The sequence below is a fragment of the Pteronotus mesoamericanus genome, unplaced genomic scaffold (assembly GCF_021234165.1).
Source record: "Pteronotus mesoamericanus isolate MK-2021 breed Mesoamerican mustached bat unplaced genomic scaffold, CSHL_Meso_final contig_182, whole genome shotgun sequence".
Lineage (NCBI taxonomy): Eukaryota > Metazoa > Chordata > Mammalia > Chiroptera > Mormoopidae > Pteronotus > Pteronotus mesoamericanus.
This window is the reverse complement of record NW_026555078.1, coordinates 27914012-27936343: the sequence shown is the minus strand read 5'-3', so window position 1 is coordinate 27936343 and position 22332 is coordinate 27914012. Positions and strand designations below refer to the sequence as shown.

General features: G+C 35.4%; 1 protein-coding gene across 2 annotated transcripts in view; it reads left to right on the top strand.

The window, feature by feature from the left end:
- Window positions 1-22332, top strand: part of MNAT1 (MNAT1 component of CDK activating kinase) — a 167354-nt gene that overhangs the window by 96122 nt on the left and 48900 nt on the right. For both annotated transcript variants that reach the window (XM_054567473.1, XM_054567474.1), the window contains exon 7: window positions 6655-6776. In XM_054567473.1, coding sequence (XP_054423448.1) covers window positions 6655-6776 — 122 coding nt within the window. The remainder of the gene's footprint in view (window positions 1-6654; window positions 6777-22332) is intronic.

The window sequence follows — 22332 nt, the reverse complement described above, 5'->3', positions numbered from 1 at the left end:
CTGATTCAGTTATGGAGAATATGTTTCTAGGAATTTATTCATTTCATCCAAATTTTTGGCATATAATTGTTTTTAATATTTTCTTAGAATCCCTTTTATTTCGTAGCACTCAGTTGTTATTTCTACTCTTTCATTTCTGATTTTATTTGTTTGTGTTCTCTCTCTTTTTTTCTTAATGGGTCTGGTTAAAGATTTGTCTATTTTGTTTATCTTTTCAAAGAACCAGCTCTTAGTTTTATTTATCTTTCTATTTTTTTAAAGACTATTTCATTTATTTCAGCTCTGATCTTTACTATTTTCTTCCTTCTACTCACTTGGGCTTTGTTTGTTTTTCTTTTTCATGTTACTTTAAGTTTAAGATTAGATTGTTTATTTGAGATTTTTCTTGCTTCTTGAGGTAGGTAGACCTGTAATGCTATGAATTTCCCATAGGAGTATTTTCACTATGTCCTATAGATTTTGGGTGGTTGTGTTCTTATTTCCATTTGTTTCTAGTTTTCTTTTGATTTCTTCCTTGATTTCATTGTTAACCCCTTTCATTGTTTAGTAACTTGTTATTTAGCCTGCTTGTGTTTGTGTATTTTTCAGTTTTTTTTGGGGGGGGGATTGATTTCTGGTTTCATACCATTATGGTCAGGGAAGATGCTTGAGATGATTTCAGTCTTATTAAATCTATTGAGACTTGTTTTGTGTCCTAACATGTGGTCTATCCAAATAAATGTTCCCTGTGCACTTGGAAAGATGTATATTCTGCTGCTATGAGGTAAAGTGCTCTGAAGATATCAATTAAATCCATCTGATCTACTGTGTGATTTAGGGACACTATTTCCTTATTGCATTTTTGTGTGGAAGATCTATGCATTGATGCCAGTGGAGTGTTAAAATTTCCTACTATGACTGTATTACTGTTGATCTTTCCCTTTATGTCCATTAAGGTTTGCTTTATATACAGTGGTACCTTACCCTTTGGCTTCAGAACTCGTCAGACCTGGTACCTGTCTCATTTTGACAAGAAAAAATGTTTCAGCACTCGGTGCTTGCTTCCCACTCATTGCACTTGCTAGAACTTGTGTGAGTCACCATGCCACCGCACAAGAGAAAATGCTTCATCAGTTGTCACTTGCTTGCCACTTGAGTACCGAGATACCACAGTATTTAGGTGCTTCTGTGTTGAGTGCATGCATGTTTACATTTATGTTTATATCTATACCCTCTTGTTGGAGTGATCCCTTTAGCATTAAGCAATGTCCTTCCTATTGTTATGGATTTTGTTTTGAAGTCTGTTTTGTCTGATACAAGTATTGCTACCCCAGCTTATTTTCCCCACTTTCCATTTGTCTGAAATATCTTTTTCCATCCCTTTACTTTTAGTCTTTGTATATCTTTCATTCTAAGGTGAGACTCTTGTAGTCGGCATGTGTATGGATAGTATTTTCTTCTCCTTTCAGGTTTCCTATGTCTTTTGATTCGTGCATTTAAGCCTTTTACATTTAAAGTGATTATTGATATATGTATTTATTGCCACTTTATTCTTTTAACTATGCTTGTCTTTTTTGTTGTTGTTCTTTTTCACCTTCTTCTTTCCCTTTCTTTTCTCCCATTGACATTTCTTGAAATACTGGTTTGGTTGTAACGAAATCCATTAGCTTTTTCTTGTCTGGGAAGCTCTTTATTTCTTCCTCAGTTTTAAGTGATAGTCTTGCTGGGTACAGTAGTAGTCTTTGTTGTAGTTCTTTGCTTTTCATCACTTTGAGTATTTCCTGTGACTCCCTTCTGGCCTGAAGTGTTTCTGTTAAGTAATCAGGTATCAGTCTTATGGGAGCCCTCTTTTAGGTAACTGTGTTTCTCTTGCTGCTTTTTAAAATTCCCTCCTTGTCTCTAACCTTTGGCATTTTAATTATGATGTGTCTGTGTGGACCTTTTTGGTTTCATCGTGGACTTGTGTGTTATTTTTGTTCACACAGAGAAGTTTTCAGCCATTATTTCTTTGAATAGGTTCTTGATCCCTATTCATTCTTCTCCTTTTGGTACCTCTATGATGTGGATGTTACTATATCTTTATGTTGTCCCAAATGCCCCTTAAACTATCCTTATTTTTTAAAATTCTTTTTTCTTTTTGCTGCTCTGATTGGGTGTTTTTTTGCTACCTTGTCTTCCAAATCGCTGATTCAGGCCTCTGCTTCATTTACCCTACTGTTCAGTCTATGGTAGTGATTCATTTCAGTTACTGTATTCTTCATTTCTAATTCTTTTTTACGGTTGCTGTGTATTTTTTTGTTTGCTATCTCTTTGTTAAAGTTCTCACTAAGCTTCTTGAACATCCTTATAACCATTCTTTTGAACTCTGTATCTGGCAAATTGCTTGCTTCCATTTCATTTAGCTCTTTTTCTGGAGATTTCTCCTGTTCTTTCGTTTGGGGCATGTTTGTCTTCTCAGTCGGGCTGCCACTTTGTGTTCATTTCTATGTGTTAGGTAGATCTGCTGTGACTCCCAACTCAGTCTGTCCAATATTTTGCCCAGAGTCTGAGCTCAATAGGGCAGGGCCACCAGAGCAGGGAGGGTGGGCCTAGTGGGTCTCCCATGAAAAGGAGTTGCTGGTGGAGCTTGGGGGAATGTGGGAGGAGTGGACCCCAGAGCTCAGTCTGTCCTGGATTTTTCCTAGACCTCAGCAGGTGCAGAGCCACCATGAGTGAAGAGGGTGGGGCCGCGTGGATCCTGGATGGTGGGGTTAGAGGGTCTCCTCTGAGGGGGTGCTGCCAGTCAGATTCATGGGATAGCGGGGGAGGCGCCCCCGGCCCCAGAGCCACACCCTCAGTCACTGACACCCCCTGAGTCTGCCAGACCTCTACATCCTTGCGCAGGCAGCTGACTTTTCAGCCTGGCGTGTGCTATGCATGGGTGCGGGAACAGGGAGGCCAGAGAGCGAGGCTGTTTCATTTCCCCCCACTGTTGCCCTAAGAAAGGTAGTGCTTTACCCAAGAAAGATGGAGTCTGTGGTGTGGGAGAGAAATGCAGCACAGGGGTCCCCACAGCTATCCCCTCAGTTCTGTCCCCAGAGCCACAAACTCCAGTAAGAGCATTTTTTTAATTTATAGAATTTGTAAACCTGACTCTAATCTTACTGCTTTCTTAGTGTTCATACCTCTGTACCAGATGGTGGTTTTCCTGCTGTTTCATATTATTCTTCATTCCGTAAAATGCTGAGAAGATATTTGGTTCCAGGCACTGTCCTGTAAGTTATGGCAGTGAATATAGGACCTTACCATCTCATGGGGAGACAGATATTAAAGAGATAATAATACAAAACGAGTTTAAGAAAATTACAGGGTATTAGCAAGTATGTTAAAGAGGAGGCTAGCCTGGCCAATAAAAGTCATTTAAGCAGTTGCTGTTGTTTTTCATGACATGACTTATTGAAGAGACCAGATCAGTTGTTTTGTAGTATGATATTTGTAATATTTTTTTCCAGTGGTGATATTCAGTATGGTCCTGAGTATATTTTTATTATCCTTTTTATGGTTATAAATAGACAACATATCCATTTTGGTCAATTTAGAAAATACTGTGTAAAAATAAAAATATAAATAGTTCATAATCTGATCACCTAGAAATAATTACAGTTAACATTTTGGTGTTTTTCATTACAGCTCTTTGCTTATGCAGATTTAAAAATAATTTAGGTCATCCTGATTATATATTTAATATTTTATTGAATTCTCTTTGAACATAATTTTAAATGGCTTATACTCCATTTAAATGGATTACAGTTGAACTCATATTTACTTAAATTTCCCAATATTGCTGAACATACATGATGCTTTTTTTTTACAATTATAAGTTAATCTGTGATGTATAGTAGTCTTCTGAATAAAGATTTGATTATATTTCTGACTTTTCTATTATAAACTGTTCAACTGGAATTATTGAGTAAAATATGTAAGTATTTTAATGGTTTACTAAATTGCTTTACATAAAGAAGCAGTTTTCGTAATTTGCTTTCTTGTTTGCTTTATCACTAATTTTATAATTTAATGGAGATAAGGTTTTTCTACATTGTTTTAAGGGTCTAATTTTTTTTTTTTTTACCATATGAATTTAAATTAACTTCGGAGTATTTTCTGGCTGTAATTTAAGCTATGCTGTACTGATTCAGTCTCTGCCTACCCCTGCCTCCTTACATACTGATTCTCTGATCTTTTTATTTGTTATTTGTTATTGATCTTTTTATTCGTTGTTTGTTATATGATCTTTTTATATGTTATTGTCTCAAGATACAACATATAGCTCTGGTAATAATTGTTGTTGCCCCGTTTCCTCGCTTCTGTAGACTTTGTCTTCCCTCCCAGGTCTCGCACAGGTCTTACTGATTCATTCCTCCACCTTTTATTGATTCTTCTTCTCTTTTGATTTTCTATAGTTATTCAAGTGTGTACCATACCATTTGGTACCAACTCATACTTAATTCGGATGTGATACATCACTACTGCATCATGCAGTTTGATTTCCTTAATCTGAATCCTCCTTTTTCCTGGTAATTTAGAATAATATCACATTTACCATTTTGGTGGAATTATCACACTTAATTATCAGTTGCAACTGGAAACTTTTGTGCTTTTGCGTCCAGTCAGTTAAACCCCTAACACTTTCCTCACAGGACTTGTCAAGACATCTAGTCTGTTGATGATTTCTAAAAAAAAATCTTAATTATGTCACTGCCTTATCCTGTTAAGTTCTTCCCAGGCTTTGGATTTGAGAAACTTAGTATCTATCTCATACCATTTTTTTTTGTGTGTGGGAGGATAGATAGAATGGTACAAGGCCAGATTTTGCATCATTTATGGTCTTTGATCATTTTCATGGTAAAGAGAATTATCACTTTTTGTTTCTAAATGTCATAATGTTTATTTCTCTCTAAATACCATAATTTAAAAACTTTTTGAACCTACAGTATTTTGGCCATATCTAAGTTATTAAAATTTTTATTAAAAAAGTTTTAAACCATCTAGGATTTACTTATGAACATCAAAGATTTATTTTTTTTTAATTTTTGAAAAAGATTTTATTTATTTTTATTTTTATTTTTTTTTCTCTTGCAGCCTCTGTGCTTCCTCTTTTTTTTTTTATTAAATTAATTTATTTACTTTTTTAAATACATTTGTCTCTGCCTTCCCCCCACCTCTTTCCCTTGCCCCCTCCCACCTTCCCTCCCTCAGCTCTTCCCCTTTGGTTTTGTCCATGAGTCCTTGCTATATGTTCCTTGACTTTCCCCTTCCCTTCCCTTTCCCTGCCCCCCCCTTCCCTCTTGTCTCTGTTGATTTCTGGAGAGTATCATGCTAAGCGAAATAAGCCAGGGGGCGAAAGACAAATACCATATGATCTCACCTATAAGCGGAACCTAACCAACAATGCAAAGAAGCAAGGAAAGTATGACCAGCAACACTGAAAGGAAAAGAAATCAACAGATTTTATTTATTTTTAGAGAGAGGGGAAGAGAGGAAGACAGAGGAGGACAGAAACGTTGATGTGTGAGAGAAACATTGATCAGTTGCCTCTTGCATGCCCCCAAACAGGGACCTGGCCTATACCAAGGCATGTGTCCTGACTGGGAATTGAACTGGTGACCTTTCAGTTTGTACTCTGCTGATCAATCCACTGAGCCATACCAACCAGGGCTAACATCAAAGTTTCACATTGAGCAACTATGATTATATTGTCTAAAAATAGGATATTAAAACGCAGTGTGGTATGGTAGGACCCACACTGGACAGGAATTAGGAGATATGACTCTATGTGACCTTAGGAAAATTTACATTTTGGGATTCTTAGCTTTTTTATTAATCCATAAAATAAGGAAGCCAGGAGAAAAGAACATGGGCTTTAAATTTGACAGACTTGGCTTCTAATCTTCAGCCTGCCGTTAACTACAGTGTGACCTTGCTAGGTAACTTACCGAACTTCTCTTTCTCACCCATAAAGGTTAATAGTATTTATCTCATATTTGCAAACAACAGCTCTGATAAGGGGTTAATACCAAAATATATAAAGGATTCATACAACTCAATACCAAACAAACAAACAATCCAATTAAAAAATGGGCAGGGGACCGAAACAGACACTTTTCCCAAGAAAACATACAAATGGCCAATAGATATATGAAAAGATACTCAACTTCACTAGCTTTTAGTGAAACATAAATCAAAACTACAATGAGATTCTACCTCACACCTGTTAGAGTGGCTATTATCAACAAGATAGGCTGGCCTCTTCTCAACCTGTGCAATGCTCTGTAGTCAGATTCATTTTTCATAAATTGGATTACTATGCGATAGTATAAATTTAGCTTGACAGTTTTCATGTCTGTCTAAAAAGGCTGTAAAACATATGAAGGTTAATGGTTAAAATAATCTTAATGATGTTTTCCAGATATTTTACTTTTATTCTCTTTCCCCTGTATGTTCCAGTAAGGTAAATAAATAAATTAGAATATTCAAAACTCATCTTTAAAAATTAAGGTCATATATATATATATATATATATATGTATTATATAATGTAACTTTACAACTTGAATCATTTTTAAATATACATTTCTTAGCGTTACATACATTCACATTGTTGTGCATCTGTTATCACTGTCCTTTGTTTTTCTAACAGGGTCAACATATTTCATTAGCACCTATTCAAAAACTTGAGGAAGCTCTATATGAATACCAACCACTGCAAGTGGAGACATGTGGACCACAAGTTCCTGAGTTTGAGATGCTAGGAAGACTTGGGTAAGTGCCTGAAAGAACTTCTCTTTGAGGAGCTGCTGTTTAGTGCTTTGTTTCTACCTTTTTCAACTTAAACTGTAGTGTTATTAGATTTTGAGTTTACAGAATTTTATACTCTTTTATAAAAAGAATGGTGCTTAATACTAAGTTAATACTTTTTTTTTATGGTTCTGTTAGTTTTTTTTGAGATTGGATTGTATTAGTTCCTTTTTAAGGCTGTCCTTGACAGCCATCCTGAAGTAGCTATTCATTTTCATCTTTTTTTTTTTTTTAAGAAAAAGGGGCTAAATTTAGTCAGTAGTAGGCCAGTATAAATATGAGAGTTGAGCTCCTTGCATGAAAAAGAGTAGCTTCACTCACTGTGTACTGTCTACAGTGAAACTGTATTTATGAGAAACTAGCCACAGAATATAGTTTGTGAAAAGGTATAATATACGGGTTGACAGTGGCTCAAAAGTCATATGCGTTCATTTTGAAAATGAATGTCAGATCGTGCTTTTGTGAGTGACGGATTTGATCACAGTCTTTCTCGAGTGTAGGTGGGTATTTGTATACTTGAAGAGTACAGGCACAGACTTTGTTGGATGGAGCAAATCATATTTTGTTGTGTTGTTTCACAGATTATTGAATGAAAAGGTGACCTAGAATTGGTTTTCTAACAAAATAAAATAGTGTAAAGGTATAATTGAAAAGAAAATAATTGGTACAATGAAACCAAGTAATTAAAGAAAGATGTTAACATCAAAGATAAGATAGAGGAAACACACACAATCTACATGTCTTTAAAACCAAAACCAAAATCTTGAAGATAATACATAGTATTTTGCATATGAACCTGGAGGGTCCAAAGTCAAATTACTATTAAAATGATAGATAATTTACATATTTGCTATTTCATAGATATTATGATTTTCTTTAGTTCTATGTACTTTCAGTGTCCTACTGTTTCTAAGCATAAAGTCAAGGGTGTGTGAAACAAAATCTAAAAACCCATTTGAGTTTGAGATATCAAATTTATCAAATAATTGGCCTAAATGCTGAAATTGAAGCTTGAAGAAACAGACAGTATAGGACTGTATGATATAAAAAGTTATAAGTGATTTAGACATTGATTTCTTATCTCTTACTTTGTAATGAAGAGTCAGAATTCTGTATCTAAAATAAGCTTTCTTAAAATCTTTACTTTTATGTCAGTGAAGACAAGTATATAAATAGTACTCCTCTGTTACAGGTTGATACATTTTCCAATAATTTCAAAATTACATTTGAAAAATCATGGAAATGACCATGTATAATAACAATATGTGACAATTAATACAGTGGATAAGAACAGGGAAAAAACTGTACTGTTGTAATGTTCTTATATTACGTGTGAATTGGTGTAATAGTATTTGGAGATAGATTATAATAAGTTAAAGATGTTTAATATAAACCCTGGAACAACTAATAAAAATGTACAGCAAAGTGGGATCATCAAGTCAGTATCAGAGAAAATAATGAGATCAAGAAACAGAGGGCAGGATAGAGGGGGCAAAAATAAATTGGATAATCAGGAAACAAATAGCATGGTGGTAGATTTAATATTAACTGTATCAGTAATTACATTAAATGTAAATGTGCTAAACAAAAATCATCCAAAAAACTTTCTGAAGTGATGGGAGTAGTCTCTGTCAGTGCTATTGAAGATAGTAGCCACCAGTTACATGTTTTATCTGAGCATTTGAGTGTATCTAGTGCAAATGCATAATTGAATTTTAAATTTTATTCAATTTAACTTAGATAAACTGTGACTATCATATGGGATAGCATAGGGTCTGAATACTCCAAATATTAGGCTGAGATTTCCAGATTAGGTTTATTTATTTTTAAGATTTTATTTATCTATTTCTAGAGAGAGGAAGGGAGGAAGAAAGAGAGGGAGAGAAACATCATTGTGTGGTTGCCTCTCCCACACCCCCTGCTTGGAACCTGGGCTGCAATCCAGGCATGTGCCCTGACTGGGAATCGAACCAGTGACCCTGTGGTTCGCAGGCTGGCGCTCAATCCACTGGGCCACAGCGGCCAGGGCTTCCAGGTTAGATTTTCAAAAAGCAAGATATACTATGTTTTCTGCAAGGATCTTGCATTATGTATAAGGATATAGTTTCTCTGAGCTTTACAAGTTTCTTTGAACTCCTTGAATCTGTAATTCATTATTCTTATTTTGTAAATATCTCAACTATTATCTGTTCATAGACTCCTTTTGCTCCCATTTTTCTGTTTTCATTCTGAGACTGATTTCACATGTTTGACCATCTGATATTTTACAGTTCTTGGCTGCTCTGTCCTGTATTTTTAAATCTTTTCTTAAATTTGTGTTTTCAGAAGTTTGGATAACACCTCTTGTCCTGTCCTCAAGTTCACTTATTCTTTTTGTGTCCCTCTGTCAATCAAAGGAATTCTTTCTGTTATTACAGCTTTCATATATTGCATCTCTATTGCACTCCTTTTTGTAATTTCCATCTCTTTGCTGAAATTCCCTATGTGTTTACACATTATCCACCCTTTTCACTAGATCCTTTAACATGTTATTTTACAGTGCCTCTTCGAGACTTCCATCATCTTGTGTTCTGGTTCTGTTGACTGTTTTATGTCTTGATGATAGATTTGTTTTTTCTGCTTTTATGTGTTTATTGTAATTATTGCTTGCATATTGGACATTTTGTGCAAAAGAACAGTAGAGATTGAGGTAAATAATATTTATGCCCTCTTTTTTTCTGTCAGGCCATCAGTATAGGGAGTTGCGTATTAAGTCTGTAGCTTGATTGCAGTTTGGGTTTTGTGGTTACTCTAGTTACCACCAGAGTCTTACTCTTCAAATTCTTCCATTTGCGGTCTGTTGCTACTTCATGCCTAATAGGAGGCTAGTAGTGCTAGAGGGATTTTCTCAGTCTTCTTGCTCTCCACCCTTAGTGTTCAGCAGGTTCTGCAAGCCTGAGCCACAGAGGGGTTTTTCTCTGGATATCCCTCCTCAGCAGTAGACTGATCTTGCTTTTTTCTTGGAGTAAGTCTTGTGGTGGGGGCAAGGAGGTTTCTCAGTTCTCCTGTTTGACCTTTCATCTTAGGCGGTCCTGTGTGCTGGAACCTTAGGGTGGTGCTTTTGCAGTGTACCTATCTCTTACCCAGAGGCAAACAACTTCTGTCTCCTACATCAGGGGGCAGGTGGGCGTCCTGTTCTTCTGTCAACCCCACAATGTCTTGTTTTGGTGGGAGCGGTGGTTCTTGAGTATAAGACAGTTTCCTGCCCTCCCCTGATCTCTGCTTTGGATCAGTGTGTTAGCTTGGATAAGAGTGGGCATCCTACCTTTCCTCAGTGGTCGAAGGCTTTTGTCGTGTCAGTATAGGGTCGAGGAGGGTTGCAATAGGTTTTCTACTACTCCCTCAGTGGCATCTATAACCTTTGCCTTTCCTCAGCAGCTAGTCTTGGTTGTTTTTTTTGTTTGTTTGTTTGTTTTTTTTAACAGTTCATTTCTGCTTCCATGTTGTGTTCAGTTAATGCTGATTTTTATTGGGTTTCTTTAATGGAATATTCTCCTCATCTTCCTCTTTTAATGTGTTTTGGTGATTTGTGCTGCTGTATGCAGGGTGGGGCAAGAGTAGGTTTAGAATATTTTGTATGGAAAATAATATAATAATAAATAATAATACAATGTTAATCTCTGTTCCACCTACTTACAACTGTAAACCTACTTTTGCCCCATGCTGTATGTGTATGTATTTAACGAATTAATCCTGATAGAAGTAGGTGTAGCCTAATAGACTTTTTTCCCTTGTTTTAAGAAAAGTATTAAATCGAATAAACTTTGGCAATGCTTTTGATTGTTTAGAACCCTTTCAGTTTCCTTTTGCCTTTACCATTATGGTTTAGATTTTAAAAAGTAGAATAAGTGTCTCTTAGATAAGGTATAACAATAGTGTTTATACTTTTTTTCAAGTTTGTCATGCCTAAAATCTTATTTAAACTTAAATAGAGTCTAGGTTGCTTTTTTGGCAGGGGGTGATGGTGGTGGGGTCCATCATTATTAACCATTGACTGTTTAGAATATAGATAGTTCCAGAATTCTGGAAGTAGACTTTTGTCTTAACAAAGACTGTGCAAATATTCTATAGCCACAAAAGTTAAGAAGGCAAATTGTTTTGATTACAAAGAAACATGCATTATTTTGAACAATAGCTCAGTGTAACTTTCTTTTAAACATCTCTGGCTGAGGAGTAGAGGAATGTAGATCAACGAGAGTGATATCAGAATTGCTAAAGAAACATTGAATTTTTCTTGACATAGAACTACTTATGTACCCAAATAGATTATATCTCATAACTTCCTTCTCTTCAGTCTCCTTCCTTCAGAAAAGGGTTAAATTCTACATAGACAAATTTAGTTTTCTATGAGGCCGCGATTAGTAGCTCAGCAATCTCTTTGGTAATGCGTTATGACCTAACACTTAAACATTTGCAAAAATAAATCCCAAATTCATTTTTATACTTCCAGTTCATTTTCTGTTATGGAATTATTTGAGGCCATATGCTTTCTTTTTTCTTGTTACTCTGATTAAGAGTACATTTTTACTTCCTATAATGTTCAGAAACTTTCAGAGAGAAACTGAACAAGTTGCCCTGTAAAGTGAATTTTCAGAGAATGATTTGGTATCCTCAAAGGTGCTGCTCTTAAGGTACAAGGCATATTATCTCAGTTGACTAAGGATATAATCGTTACACATCTGTCCCATGAGTTGTCCACATCTTTGCTTGAAGGTTGTACCTAATAAGCCCCATTTCTCCCTTTACAGCAGGCTTTTCCCAAAACCTCTAGCTTCCTCCTCTCTTATTTTCCCATTCCAACAAAAGTTCCATTTTATGTTATGTTATTCTGCAGCGGGAGCAAGTTAATTTCTTTAGAGGCAAATAGAGAGTAAATTAACTACCTCATTTCCATTTTCTTTTATCTGCCTTGAAATCTTTATGACACGAAGTTAAGAATAGTACACTTATAGCTTCACTTGAATTGGTGCAACACTGTGAATGCAGGAACTTTCAAAATAATTTTAATTACATTATTTAGGAGTGGGTAACATAAGATCTTGTGAGAAGGCCTCTTAAAAACTGTTTTTGTCCTCATGTATAACTTTGATAAAGGATGAAATCAAAAGTACATTGCTGTGAGATTTTAGGTGCTTTTTACTGAGATATTTTCTAAAGTTATTTAAACTTTAGAAGTAGATGAATAAATGAGAATTTCTCATTCAGGAGGGATTATGAATATATAGTTATAGTTCAGATTGCACTGGCAGTGCTCTTCTGGTTTGCTGAAGGCAATGTAAACATGTTTTATTAATTCTGTGCCAGTGGGAGCAAGCACTGGGAAAACTAACTGCTAATTGAAATTCCCCAGACTATGCCTTTAGTGGTTAGTTTTGTGAAGTCTCATTGATTGGCACTATGAGACTGTCTTTGTAATAATCAACTGGCTTTCTAGTGAATATTTTACTACCTTCTACCCAAAGAAGAATTGTTCCCTTAACTGATGTAAGTTATAAGCAGTAATCAGTGTTACTCATCAATTTCAAATTATTTAATCAGATATCACTACTGTTTTAAATAGATATGTGATTCACTTAACAGGAGCTGTTCATCTGTGAACTTATTATAGAAATAAGATGAAATATGATCTTTAAGTAAGATGTATATTTTTCAGTTATTCTTATTTATGGATTTAAATGAGGCTATTTACTACCGAAATTCTGTAGAATAAAATTTTAATCTTCATTTCACGTAGAATATTTCCGTATATTTCTTTGTGGTAGAGTGTTGTAGCCAGATGCACATGTTTGTGTCTGTCTCTTCTGCCAGCATAACTGATAGATTTAAACTATGATGGTTTAATGTCTTGAGTCCTTTTTAACCAGATGATAGATTAATTATTATTACAAAATTAATTTTGGTAGTAATGATAGTACTAAATTAATTAGAACCTGATGATAATTAGAAGAAAGTTTCTTGTTTGATCACCATCAGCATCTGTCATTTTTTTTTTTTTCCTTGTGTGGCTATGGACTACCTTGATAAAAATCAACTTACCGAGGAAAAGTAACTGACTTGTTAGAAATCCATTACTGTTAATGACAATGCAGTTGAAAGTGTTCATTCTTGAGGGACTAGGATAAGGTATAGTTCCCCCCGCCTCCCCGCACCATAATAGAAGATCCATCTTCATGGAAATTTTGGAGATACTTTCTTTTACTCTTAAAAATTGATAAATTCAAAGTTTATACCACAAGAATTTGAGATGAGATAGTAAAGGTCTTGTAACAGTTTTGTTTTTTTTTTCTTTTTATAATGCTCTCTTTGTCTCCCTTCTTAAATCATTCCTCATTGTTGCCGTTCCCTGAGATAGTGACTCTTATCTTCACCTGCATAATCTGACCCCATCTACTCTCAGGGCCGTGTATCCTGCCCTTCTTATAGTTGGTATTTCTTAGGAACCTCATGGTGTCTCACACATTTTTGTGCCATTGCATATGCTGTTTCGTTTTTTTAGGAGATTCTGTGTCTTTGTATTTGTGGCATAGTCCCCCTAGTAATTGTTGTCTCTCTCTCCTTCCCTATGCATGAATTGTCTGTGTGTGCCCTATGTCCCCTTTTCTCTTAGTGTAGTATTGTTCTCCTTATTTATGTAAGTCAGCCATATAGTAAGACTATTAACCCTTGAAATTCTAATTTTTTGCTCTTATATTCTTTATGATGTGAAGTGGTTTTAATTTCTGAGCAGTAAAATATATTGATGATGTCCTGTTAATTTTCCAATGTTGTTCTACTAAGGAAATCCTAAGCCAGCACAAAACTTTATATATATCTCTCTCTCCTAATTTTTATGTAGCTTCAGTTTTTACATTTAATCATTAAGCCATCTGGAATTTATTTTATTGAATGAAGTTATAAAATAATTTTTATTTTTTCAACATAGTAAATTAGTTTACTCAGAATAATTTATTTAATAATCCTTTTTTCTCCATTGATGTGTTGTTTTAATATACTTTTTTTCTCTGCTGTCCTTTCTTTTCCATTAATTTGTTTCAATTTTTAATAGTATCACATTATTAATTTAAAATCATGATGTTTTAATATTAAGTAGTATATTTGTTTTCTATTGCTGTATATCAGATTTAACGGACTAAAACAACATTTTTATCTAGGTGGGCTAGACTTACCAGCCTCGGGATGTGTTACCAGGATCCCCCACTCTAGTTGCACATGGTTGTGATCAAAGTATCAGGCAGGTGCTGTGGTTCCATGTAAGCAAAGATTGGGGGGGTTGTCTTCCAAGCTCATTCATATTATTGGTAGAATAATAGGTTTCTTGCAGATGTAGAATTCACAATGGCTTTCATCTTTTTCATTGCCAGCAGGAGAAAAATCTCTTCAAATCTCTTTCTTTTTAAGTGCTCCTCCTTGATGAAGTCTGGCCCACCTAGATAATCTTTCTTTTTATTAATTCTCAGTCAACCAATTTGAGATCTTAACTACATCTGCCAAATCCCTTTTGCCATATACAGTGTTTCACCATGCCCTCTGCGGGCTATACATTCCGAGATCCCCAGTATATACCTGAAACTGCAGATAGTACCGAACCCTATATAATGTTTTTCTTATACATCATACTTATGATAAAGTTTGATTTATAAATTAGGCACAGTAAGAGATTAACAATAACTAAAACCAAAAAGGAACAAATATAACAATATGTGGTCTCTCGAAATATCTTAATGTATTATACTCACTCTTGTGATAATGTGATATGGTAAAATGACAAACCTATTCCTAAGTCTGTTTGACTGCCCTTTACCTGTAATAAATGGCTTGGTGCTACTCATATCAGGAGATCCCTTGTGAAGTCCTCATATAGGCTTAATGTTTTGTGGCGTAACATGTTGCCTCCAGCAGAATGTTTTCTGTTTATGTCTTCCACGTACCAATTTAATGCCTTTTCCATCTTAACTAAGCACTTACCATGTACTTTGGCTATAACTTTTGCAGTTTGAGATGGGACAACAAAACTAGCACAGATTTCTTTTTCCTTCTTCACAATTTCAGGGATAGAAGATTCATTTTTACTGTAGGACTTAGCAGCCTCAGCATACGATTTTCTTTTTAAGTAGAGAACTTTCACTTTATCATAGCGGAAGCACTTTAATGCTTTTTGGCGAATCTGGATCGCCAGCATCACTACTCTTGCATTTTGGGGCCATTATTAGGTAAAATATGGGTTACTTGAACACAAGCACTGTGATACCATGGCCGTTGATCTGATAAGCAAAGTGGCTCCTAAGGGACTAATGACAGGGAAGCATATACTGTGTAGGTGTGCTGGACAAAGGGATGATTCCCTCCCAGGACAGTGCAAGATTTCATCATGCTACTCATACCAGTGTACAATTGAAAACTTAAGAGTTGTTTATTTCTAGAAGTTTTAATATTTTTGAATTGTGATTGACTGCTGGTTACTGAAACTGCGGAAAGCAAAACTATGAAAATGGGGGACTACTGTAAAAATAATCTCAGGTGTGAAATCCATCAAATTGATGGGGAAGGAATCATGCAAGGATGCACACAGTGTGGTGGGAATCTTGGCACTGCCTCAGGATTCTGCCTTCTGCAAGTGGGCAAGTCTTCCTGTGCTACTTATCTTTTTCAAAGTATTCTTAGCATTTTTATACATTCATTCTCCCAAAACAACAGAGCACTGTTCAGTTCTTTCAAGTTTTCTCTATATTTTAAAATTTTCATAATAAAATATTGTGAAGTAAATAGTTTTAAACAAATCAAACCAAACTCACCAACAACTTAACTAGACACAGCCATCCCTATCAACCCCTAGATGACAACCAAGCGCCACTCCTTTTGGGATTTTATTTGAAATTGCTTTAAACTTATAAACTGATTAGAAAAGAATGGGCATTTAAAGTTTATTGAGTTTTCACGCATATCACACATTTCTTGGAAATTAATTTTTCTTATACTTGTGATGCTGCTGTACAATTTTCATTTTGCCTTCCTACTGGTTCTTGCTTAAATGTACTTTTATTTTGTATCAAGCTACCTTACTGAGCTCTAGTAATTTTAATTGTTCTATTAGGTGAATATCTGGAGTTTTTTTTTGGAAATCAGTCATCTGAAAAAACGAATTTTTTAAAATGCTTTATCTCTCTATATATTGTACGTTGTTTTAACTATGAGAGTATTACTAAATTAACTCTTTTTTTTTCTGGCCATGACAGCAAAATGTCTTTAGTGTCTGTTTTTTTTGGCATTTGAATTAGAAATCAACTCACATATCTAGCATGAACCTTTTTGCTTAAAGTTTTAGTCTGGCTCTAGTCTGGTAAGTTTTAAATCTTTTTTATGCAATCATGGAAAAAATATGTTTCTGCTTGAAGCAGTTGTCAAACAAGCTTCTTTCATCGACAGTCAGACACAGGGCAGCTGAATGAGCCTGTTTAGTCTAGAGTAAATGCTCACGAGATTACAAGGTCACTGAGGAAATGTAATTATGCAGTTGATTCCAGAATAGTCTTTTGTAGCAAGGACTTTAAGAGTATTAAATCACCATATTAATTTAAAATGTAAATATATTGCAAAATTAAGCTCAGAAAGAAAAGCAGCACTAAATAAACCAAATTATTACAATGAAATATAGTTTTAATTCAGATTTTTTTTTAGGACCCTAAAGCAAGTTCAGTTTATTATTAGAATTTGGTCAGTTCCTCCCAAATCACTATAAAATTCAGTAATTCAGTAGACTCAGTGTATAATCGTCTCCATTGGGAAATGAAATCTCGTAGTATTTACCTCATGTTAATTGAGAAAACAATGAGTAATTTTGCACTTTCTTTACTTTTGTTATTCATTTGATTATCTAGCACCTCCTGTGCCAGTTTCTCTTCTAGGTGCTGAGAAAATAGCAGTGAGCAAAACAGAGAAAGCACCTACTGTCATTAAGTTACATTCTACTGAGGTGAAACCAACAATAAAAAATACATGAATGAATCTGTTAGGTAGTAATTAGTACTTTGGAGACAAATAGGCAGGATAAAGGGAAGTATAGTGATTGGAGTAGAGTGCTATTTTTGTGTGGGTAGTGATGGAATTTTTGTAGGATGATACTTGAATAGAAATGAATGAAGCAAAGGAGCTAATCATGTGATATCATGGTGACAGTACAAAGGCCTTGAGGTAGAAGTGTGTAAGGAAGAGAAAGCAGGCCAGAGTCTGAAGCAGAGTGAATTGGGAAATGATAGAAATGAGGTCAGATGGGTAGCAGGATTTTATGTGGGAAGCAGGCTGAGCCGAGTTAGATCATCTAGGGTTTTTAAGATGATGGTCAAGACTAGGCTTTTACTTTGAAGAAGATGGGAAGTTAGAGGAGAATTTTGGACCTCAGTATGTTATGTGATTTAGAAACGTCTGTTACAGGAGAATTGATGGTAGGGTGAAGGCAAGAAAAGTTGCAACAGTCCTGATTAAGATGGTAGTGGCTTATAATACTGAGATGGTAGCTATGTAGCTCTGAGAAAGTGGCCAGATTATGGATATGATTTTGATCCAGACTGGAGAATTTTTGATGACTTGGATGTGGGAAGTATGAAAAAGTTGCCGCCGGGGTTATATCTGAGTGACAAACATGCTCTGTACTATGATGAGGTAAACTGGGGTTGTGGGGTGGATCTTTGAGGCAGCATAGATGGGCCAGTTGCTTTAGGTTCAGCTATTTATCATGTATTGTTAAAAGTGTTTCTAAAGAGACTGCAAGAGCTGAGAGGACAGGATCCTTTGAGACACTCTGTGCAACTCCTCTTTTACGTAAGATCTCCATAGGCGAGGCAAAAGAAGAAAACTATTGTCATAGTTACATCTCTGATTAGTGCAAAGCTAGGACTAGATTTTTAGTTTCATAGGATAATTTTTCTTTGCTGTACCATATGACCTTGCCATTTACAGAGCTTCCCATATCTGAATGAGCTTTATTTTTATTATGCTTTTAGATTATTATAGTTTCAGGTAGTATATTTAAAGGCGATGGATTCAGCTATGTAGCAATTTTCCTTATATACTCAAACAAAAAAAAAGAAAAAAGAAAATTGTTCTACTCTAAGCATGAGCCAAGTTCTCAGTTTCCATGCTGTGTGTGTGTTTTTAAATTTTTTATTTATTGATTTTAGCAAGAGAAGAAAAGGAAGGAGGGAGAGTGGGAGGAGGAGAGGCAGAGAGACTGGAGAGGGAGGGAAAGTGAAGGAGAGAGAGAGAGAAAAGAGAGAGAGAGAGAGACACTCAGAGACATGGATCAGCTGCTCCACCCATTCATGTATTCGTGGGTTGATTCCTACCCGTGCTCTGACTCAGATCAACCCACAGCTCTGGTGCATCCAGATGGTGCTCCAACCAACCTGGCCAGGGCTGTGTGTGGTTTTTGTTGTTCGTGAGAAAAATGAGGCATAGTGACTCACAAGCTTTTGGGTTAGAATGCAGGTAAAGGTGACTGAGAGCTTGATAGCAGAGGTGTAGCAAGGGTGAGGTGGTAGGAATGGTCTGTCCAAGGAGAAGGCAATAAAGGGTTGTGTTGTCTGTAGAGAATTAAAAAAATAATAAAACCAATCAAAAGTCTGTCCTTTTTTTTTTTTTAAATCACCATGTACAAGAATTCTAAACAATGTCGGTTTTCAAATACTCCTTCTTGAAAATATCTTCTGTTGGTCCAAATGCCAAACAATGGCTGATGTTACTTTTGAATTTAGTAATGTATATGTAAGCTTCCAATTAGCACATCTTTATTTTTGTTCTTTAATAATACTGTATTATACACAGAAGTTAATTTAGAGAACTCCCAGTTTGATAACTTGCCCCAGACTCCACCCCGCGTGCCCCTCCCACCAACACTCACAAATTCAGCTATGTTTAGCCTCACTCTAGAGTAGGTTTTTAAGGTTTTAGAATTCTTCCAGCTCCTTTTGGCAAAATTTCCATTTCCAACTCCCCTGTGATACTATATATTTCTGAGTTTAAGCAGTAGATTTAAAGTAAACAGTAATACCTCAGGGATTGTAAAGATGACAAAATAGAACTTAAGTTCTTGGAGCATTTACTTGCATTTAAAGCTTTCAACTAGGGTATATCTGAAAGCTGTTAGAATCAATTCTAAAGAAACAAAGACATGAACAGTATTACAATTTCTGGAATTTATCGTGAAATACTCATATTTATGAAACTGTCAAACTCATCCTTGTCATTAAGATACTATTAATATTGTTATTATTTTAATCCTCACCTGAGGATATGTTTATTGATTTTTGGGGGAGGGGGGGAGAGAGAGAGAAACAAACATCAATCAGTTGCCTTCTATATGCACCCCAACTGGGGATAGAACCTGTGACCTAAGTATGTGCCTTGAATGGGAATCGAACCTGCAGCCTTTTGGTGTACGGAACAATGCTCTAATTAGCTGAGCCACCCGGCCAGGGCACAAAAAATATTCTTGATTTTTATTATGAGCATAGATAATTTGATAAATCTGGATTTATTATCTATCGACTATGAATATAAAAGATCAGTTTTAGTGAATTCACTGACAAATTTGCAGAAAACTCAAAACAGAAACTATAATGTGATAGTCCATTATATACTTATATTTTTCTGTCTTCAAAAATTAATATAATTAATAAATATTTCACTGTTAACTTTCCTACCTGTTTTGTGATATAAATTTTATTTTTCTTTTACATTAAAAATTTGTACTGGCATAATTATGTGTACAAAATCCCATTAAAGAAAAATCTTGCTGTGTGCTGTGCGTCTTTATCACAGAAAGTTCTGTTGTACAGAGGAGCAGATGTGGTAAAACACAGAGAAGCGGCAACAAGAGAAATGATCTCTGGCGGTCCGGTCTGCTAGGTGTGCAACTGCCCGAGAAGAATTGGCCCTGACAGTAGGATCCTGTGTGCTAGGCTTCTGTAACACCAGAACATCTTGTTAATTTAGTCATAAATATAAATTCTCCGCCATATTTGGTCCTCTTGCATTCAGAAGAACGTGGAGACAGAGGAATTTGGGAAAAAAAGCAAAAAAAAAAAAAAAAATTTGTAATGGTCAGAAATTAGCTACTAGTTAGGTTAAAAGATTGTGATTGTTTAACCTGGAAAACAAATAGTGATGCTTTGGGAAAGCAGAATGAACATGGTTGGTAATCATTTTTTAATTTATGCAGGATTTTTGGAGAGAATATCCTTTTTGAAAGGAAAATTGCTAATAAGATGGTAAAATGTGGATAAGATGACCATTCAAGGTTGGAAATTTTTAAATTTTTGGGGGGGCAGTGATTAATAAGATTATATTGGTTTCAAGTGTACAATTTCATGATACATCATCTGTATATTGCATTTGTGTGCCCACCACCTGAAGTCAGACCTTCTTCCATCACCGTGTATTTGACCCCCCTGGCTACCCTTGTATCTCTCTTCCCTCTGTAACCACCATTTTGCTGTTTGTGTCTATGTGTTTTTGTCTGTTTTTTCATTTGTTTATTCAGTTTCCTCTCACACATGAGTGAAATCATATGGCTCTTAACTTTTTCTGTCTTATTTTGCTTAGCATGATATTCTCAAGATCCATTCATGTTGTTGCAAATGGCAGTATTCCAGTTATCTTATGGCAGAGTAGTACTCCATTTTATAAATGTACCACATCTTCTTTATCCAGTGATCTCTTGAAGGATGCTTCAGTTGGTCCCATGTCTTGGCCATTGTGAATAATGCTGCAGTGAACATAGGGTGCCTATATCTTTGTGAAAAAATGTTTTCAAATTTTTTGGGTATATATCAGCACCTCTCCCAAGAAGACATACAAAGGATTGGCATTTATGTATTTATTTACTGACTGACTGACTGACTTAAATAACAGACATTTATTTTCTCACAGTTCTAGAGTCTGGGAATTCAAGATCAGGGTGGCAACATGGTAGGTAATCCGTGAGGGTCCTCTTCCTGGCTTGACATGGATGACAAAGGATTGGCTCTTAATGCTGAAATATATCATTCTGGTAGAAGATGCTGATTGGTTCTGTATAGCTTTGATCTATTTTACTGAGAGCAAGATGCTATTTCAGGTAATTTTTTAAAGCCTTTTGCCATTCTTGGGTTCTGTGTGTCTCAATATAATTTTGTTGACTGTGTCCCACTTGAAAATCTTAGATTTTTGTCATACTGTTCATATACGTTTCTAACTACTGTAACACAGATTGTAGTTTCTTGATTTCTGATTTTAGATCTGTCTCTGGACATCATAATGTATGAGATGAAGATTTAGCCTTTGGAGACTTCTTCCCTATCCTTATTTCACTTCCCCTGTTATCTCTGAATAGAGTTATAAATTGAATCAATATTCACTATTTCCATGATAAAGGTATAAATACTATTTTCAGCTGAGCCACATATTGTACAATGATTATGTTTTATATTTCTCTTAATGATTGCCTTTTTTCTTTTTTCCGTTCTTCAAATTTTTCTGCTAGATTTCATTTGTATCTTGCCTGCCTTATCAACCTGCAAAATCACCTTAACCTTTCTGGGGCAAATGGGTGTGAAAACAAAATACAATCTCACCATTCGTCAGTATCTTGCCAACCCCATTAAGCCCTAAAATAGTCCTACCTTTTCTGGGACTAACAGATACGAAAACAAAATAGAATCTTACCATTTGTCACCTTTTGCTTTCTTTCAGCTCCTTACACAGTTTAGGTAGCACTTTGGTGCTGTTTTTATTAATAGCTTAATCTCTCCTGTCCTCATGTTTGCCTTGTGTCATACATGCAATTTATCTGCTTTGCAAATTTGTGATGAGTAACATTAGGGCTTATGGGGTTGCTACTTTCTAAATCTTTTAAAAATATTCTGCCAAGGAGTGAGTATCTGTCTTTAGGCCTAGAGATAATTCAGCTGATCTTTAGGTTTCTTGTCTCGAGTTAACTTAGAAACTTATCTTAGAAAGAATTGAAAGTTAGGGAGGCAGAAGCAATAATAATTTACTCCATTCTCCTATTTCCAACCCTTTATCCCAGAGAAGAGGAAGAACGATTGAAAGGCTTGGACATGCCAGTGAGAGACAGGAGTCTTTTCAGTTGTAAAATATATTTGAACAGCAAGTAAGTCAGCAGCGGGAGGGTATTGCTTGGCACTCTCTGGTTACTTTTCCATGAAGCTGTCATTCTTTCTTCGAAAGGTTTAGTTGTTACCTTTATCTTCTTATTCAAGTCATGTACCACTTCCATCTCTTTCTTGAGCTTGCCTATTAGTCTTGGTAGTTTGTAATTATTTGTTATATATTCATCCAGTACCATCTTAACTCTCGACTTACACTTAATGTTTAAAAATGATTTATTGAAGGGCTATGTTATTAGTGTTTTCAGATTGTGGATTATGTTCAGTATTTTAAAAAATGGAATAAAATAGAAAATAAACTGGCCAAGGGCATTGTACTT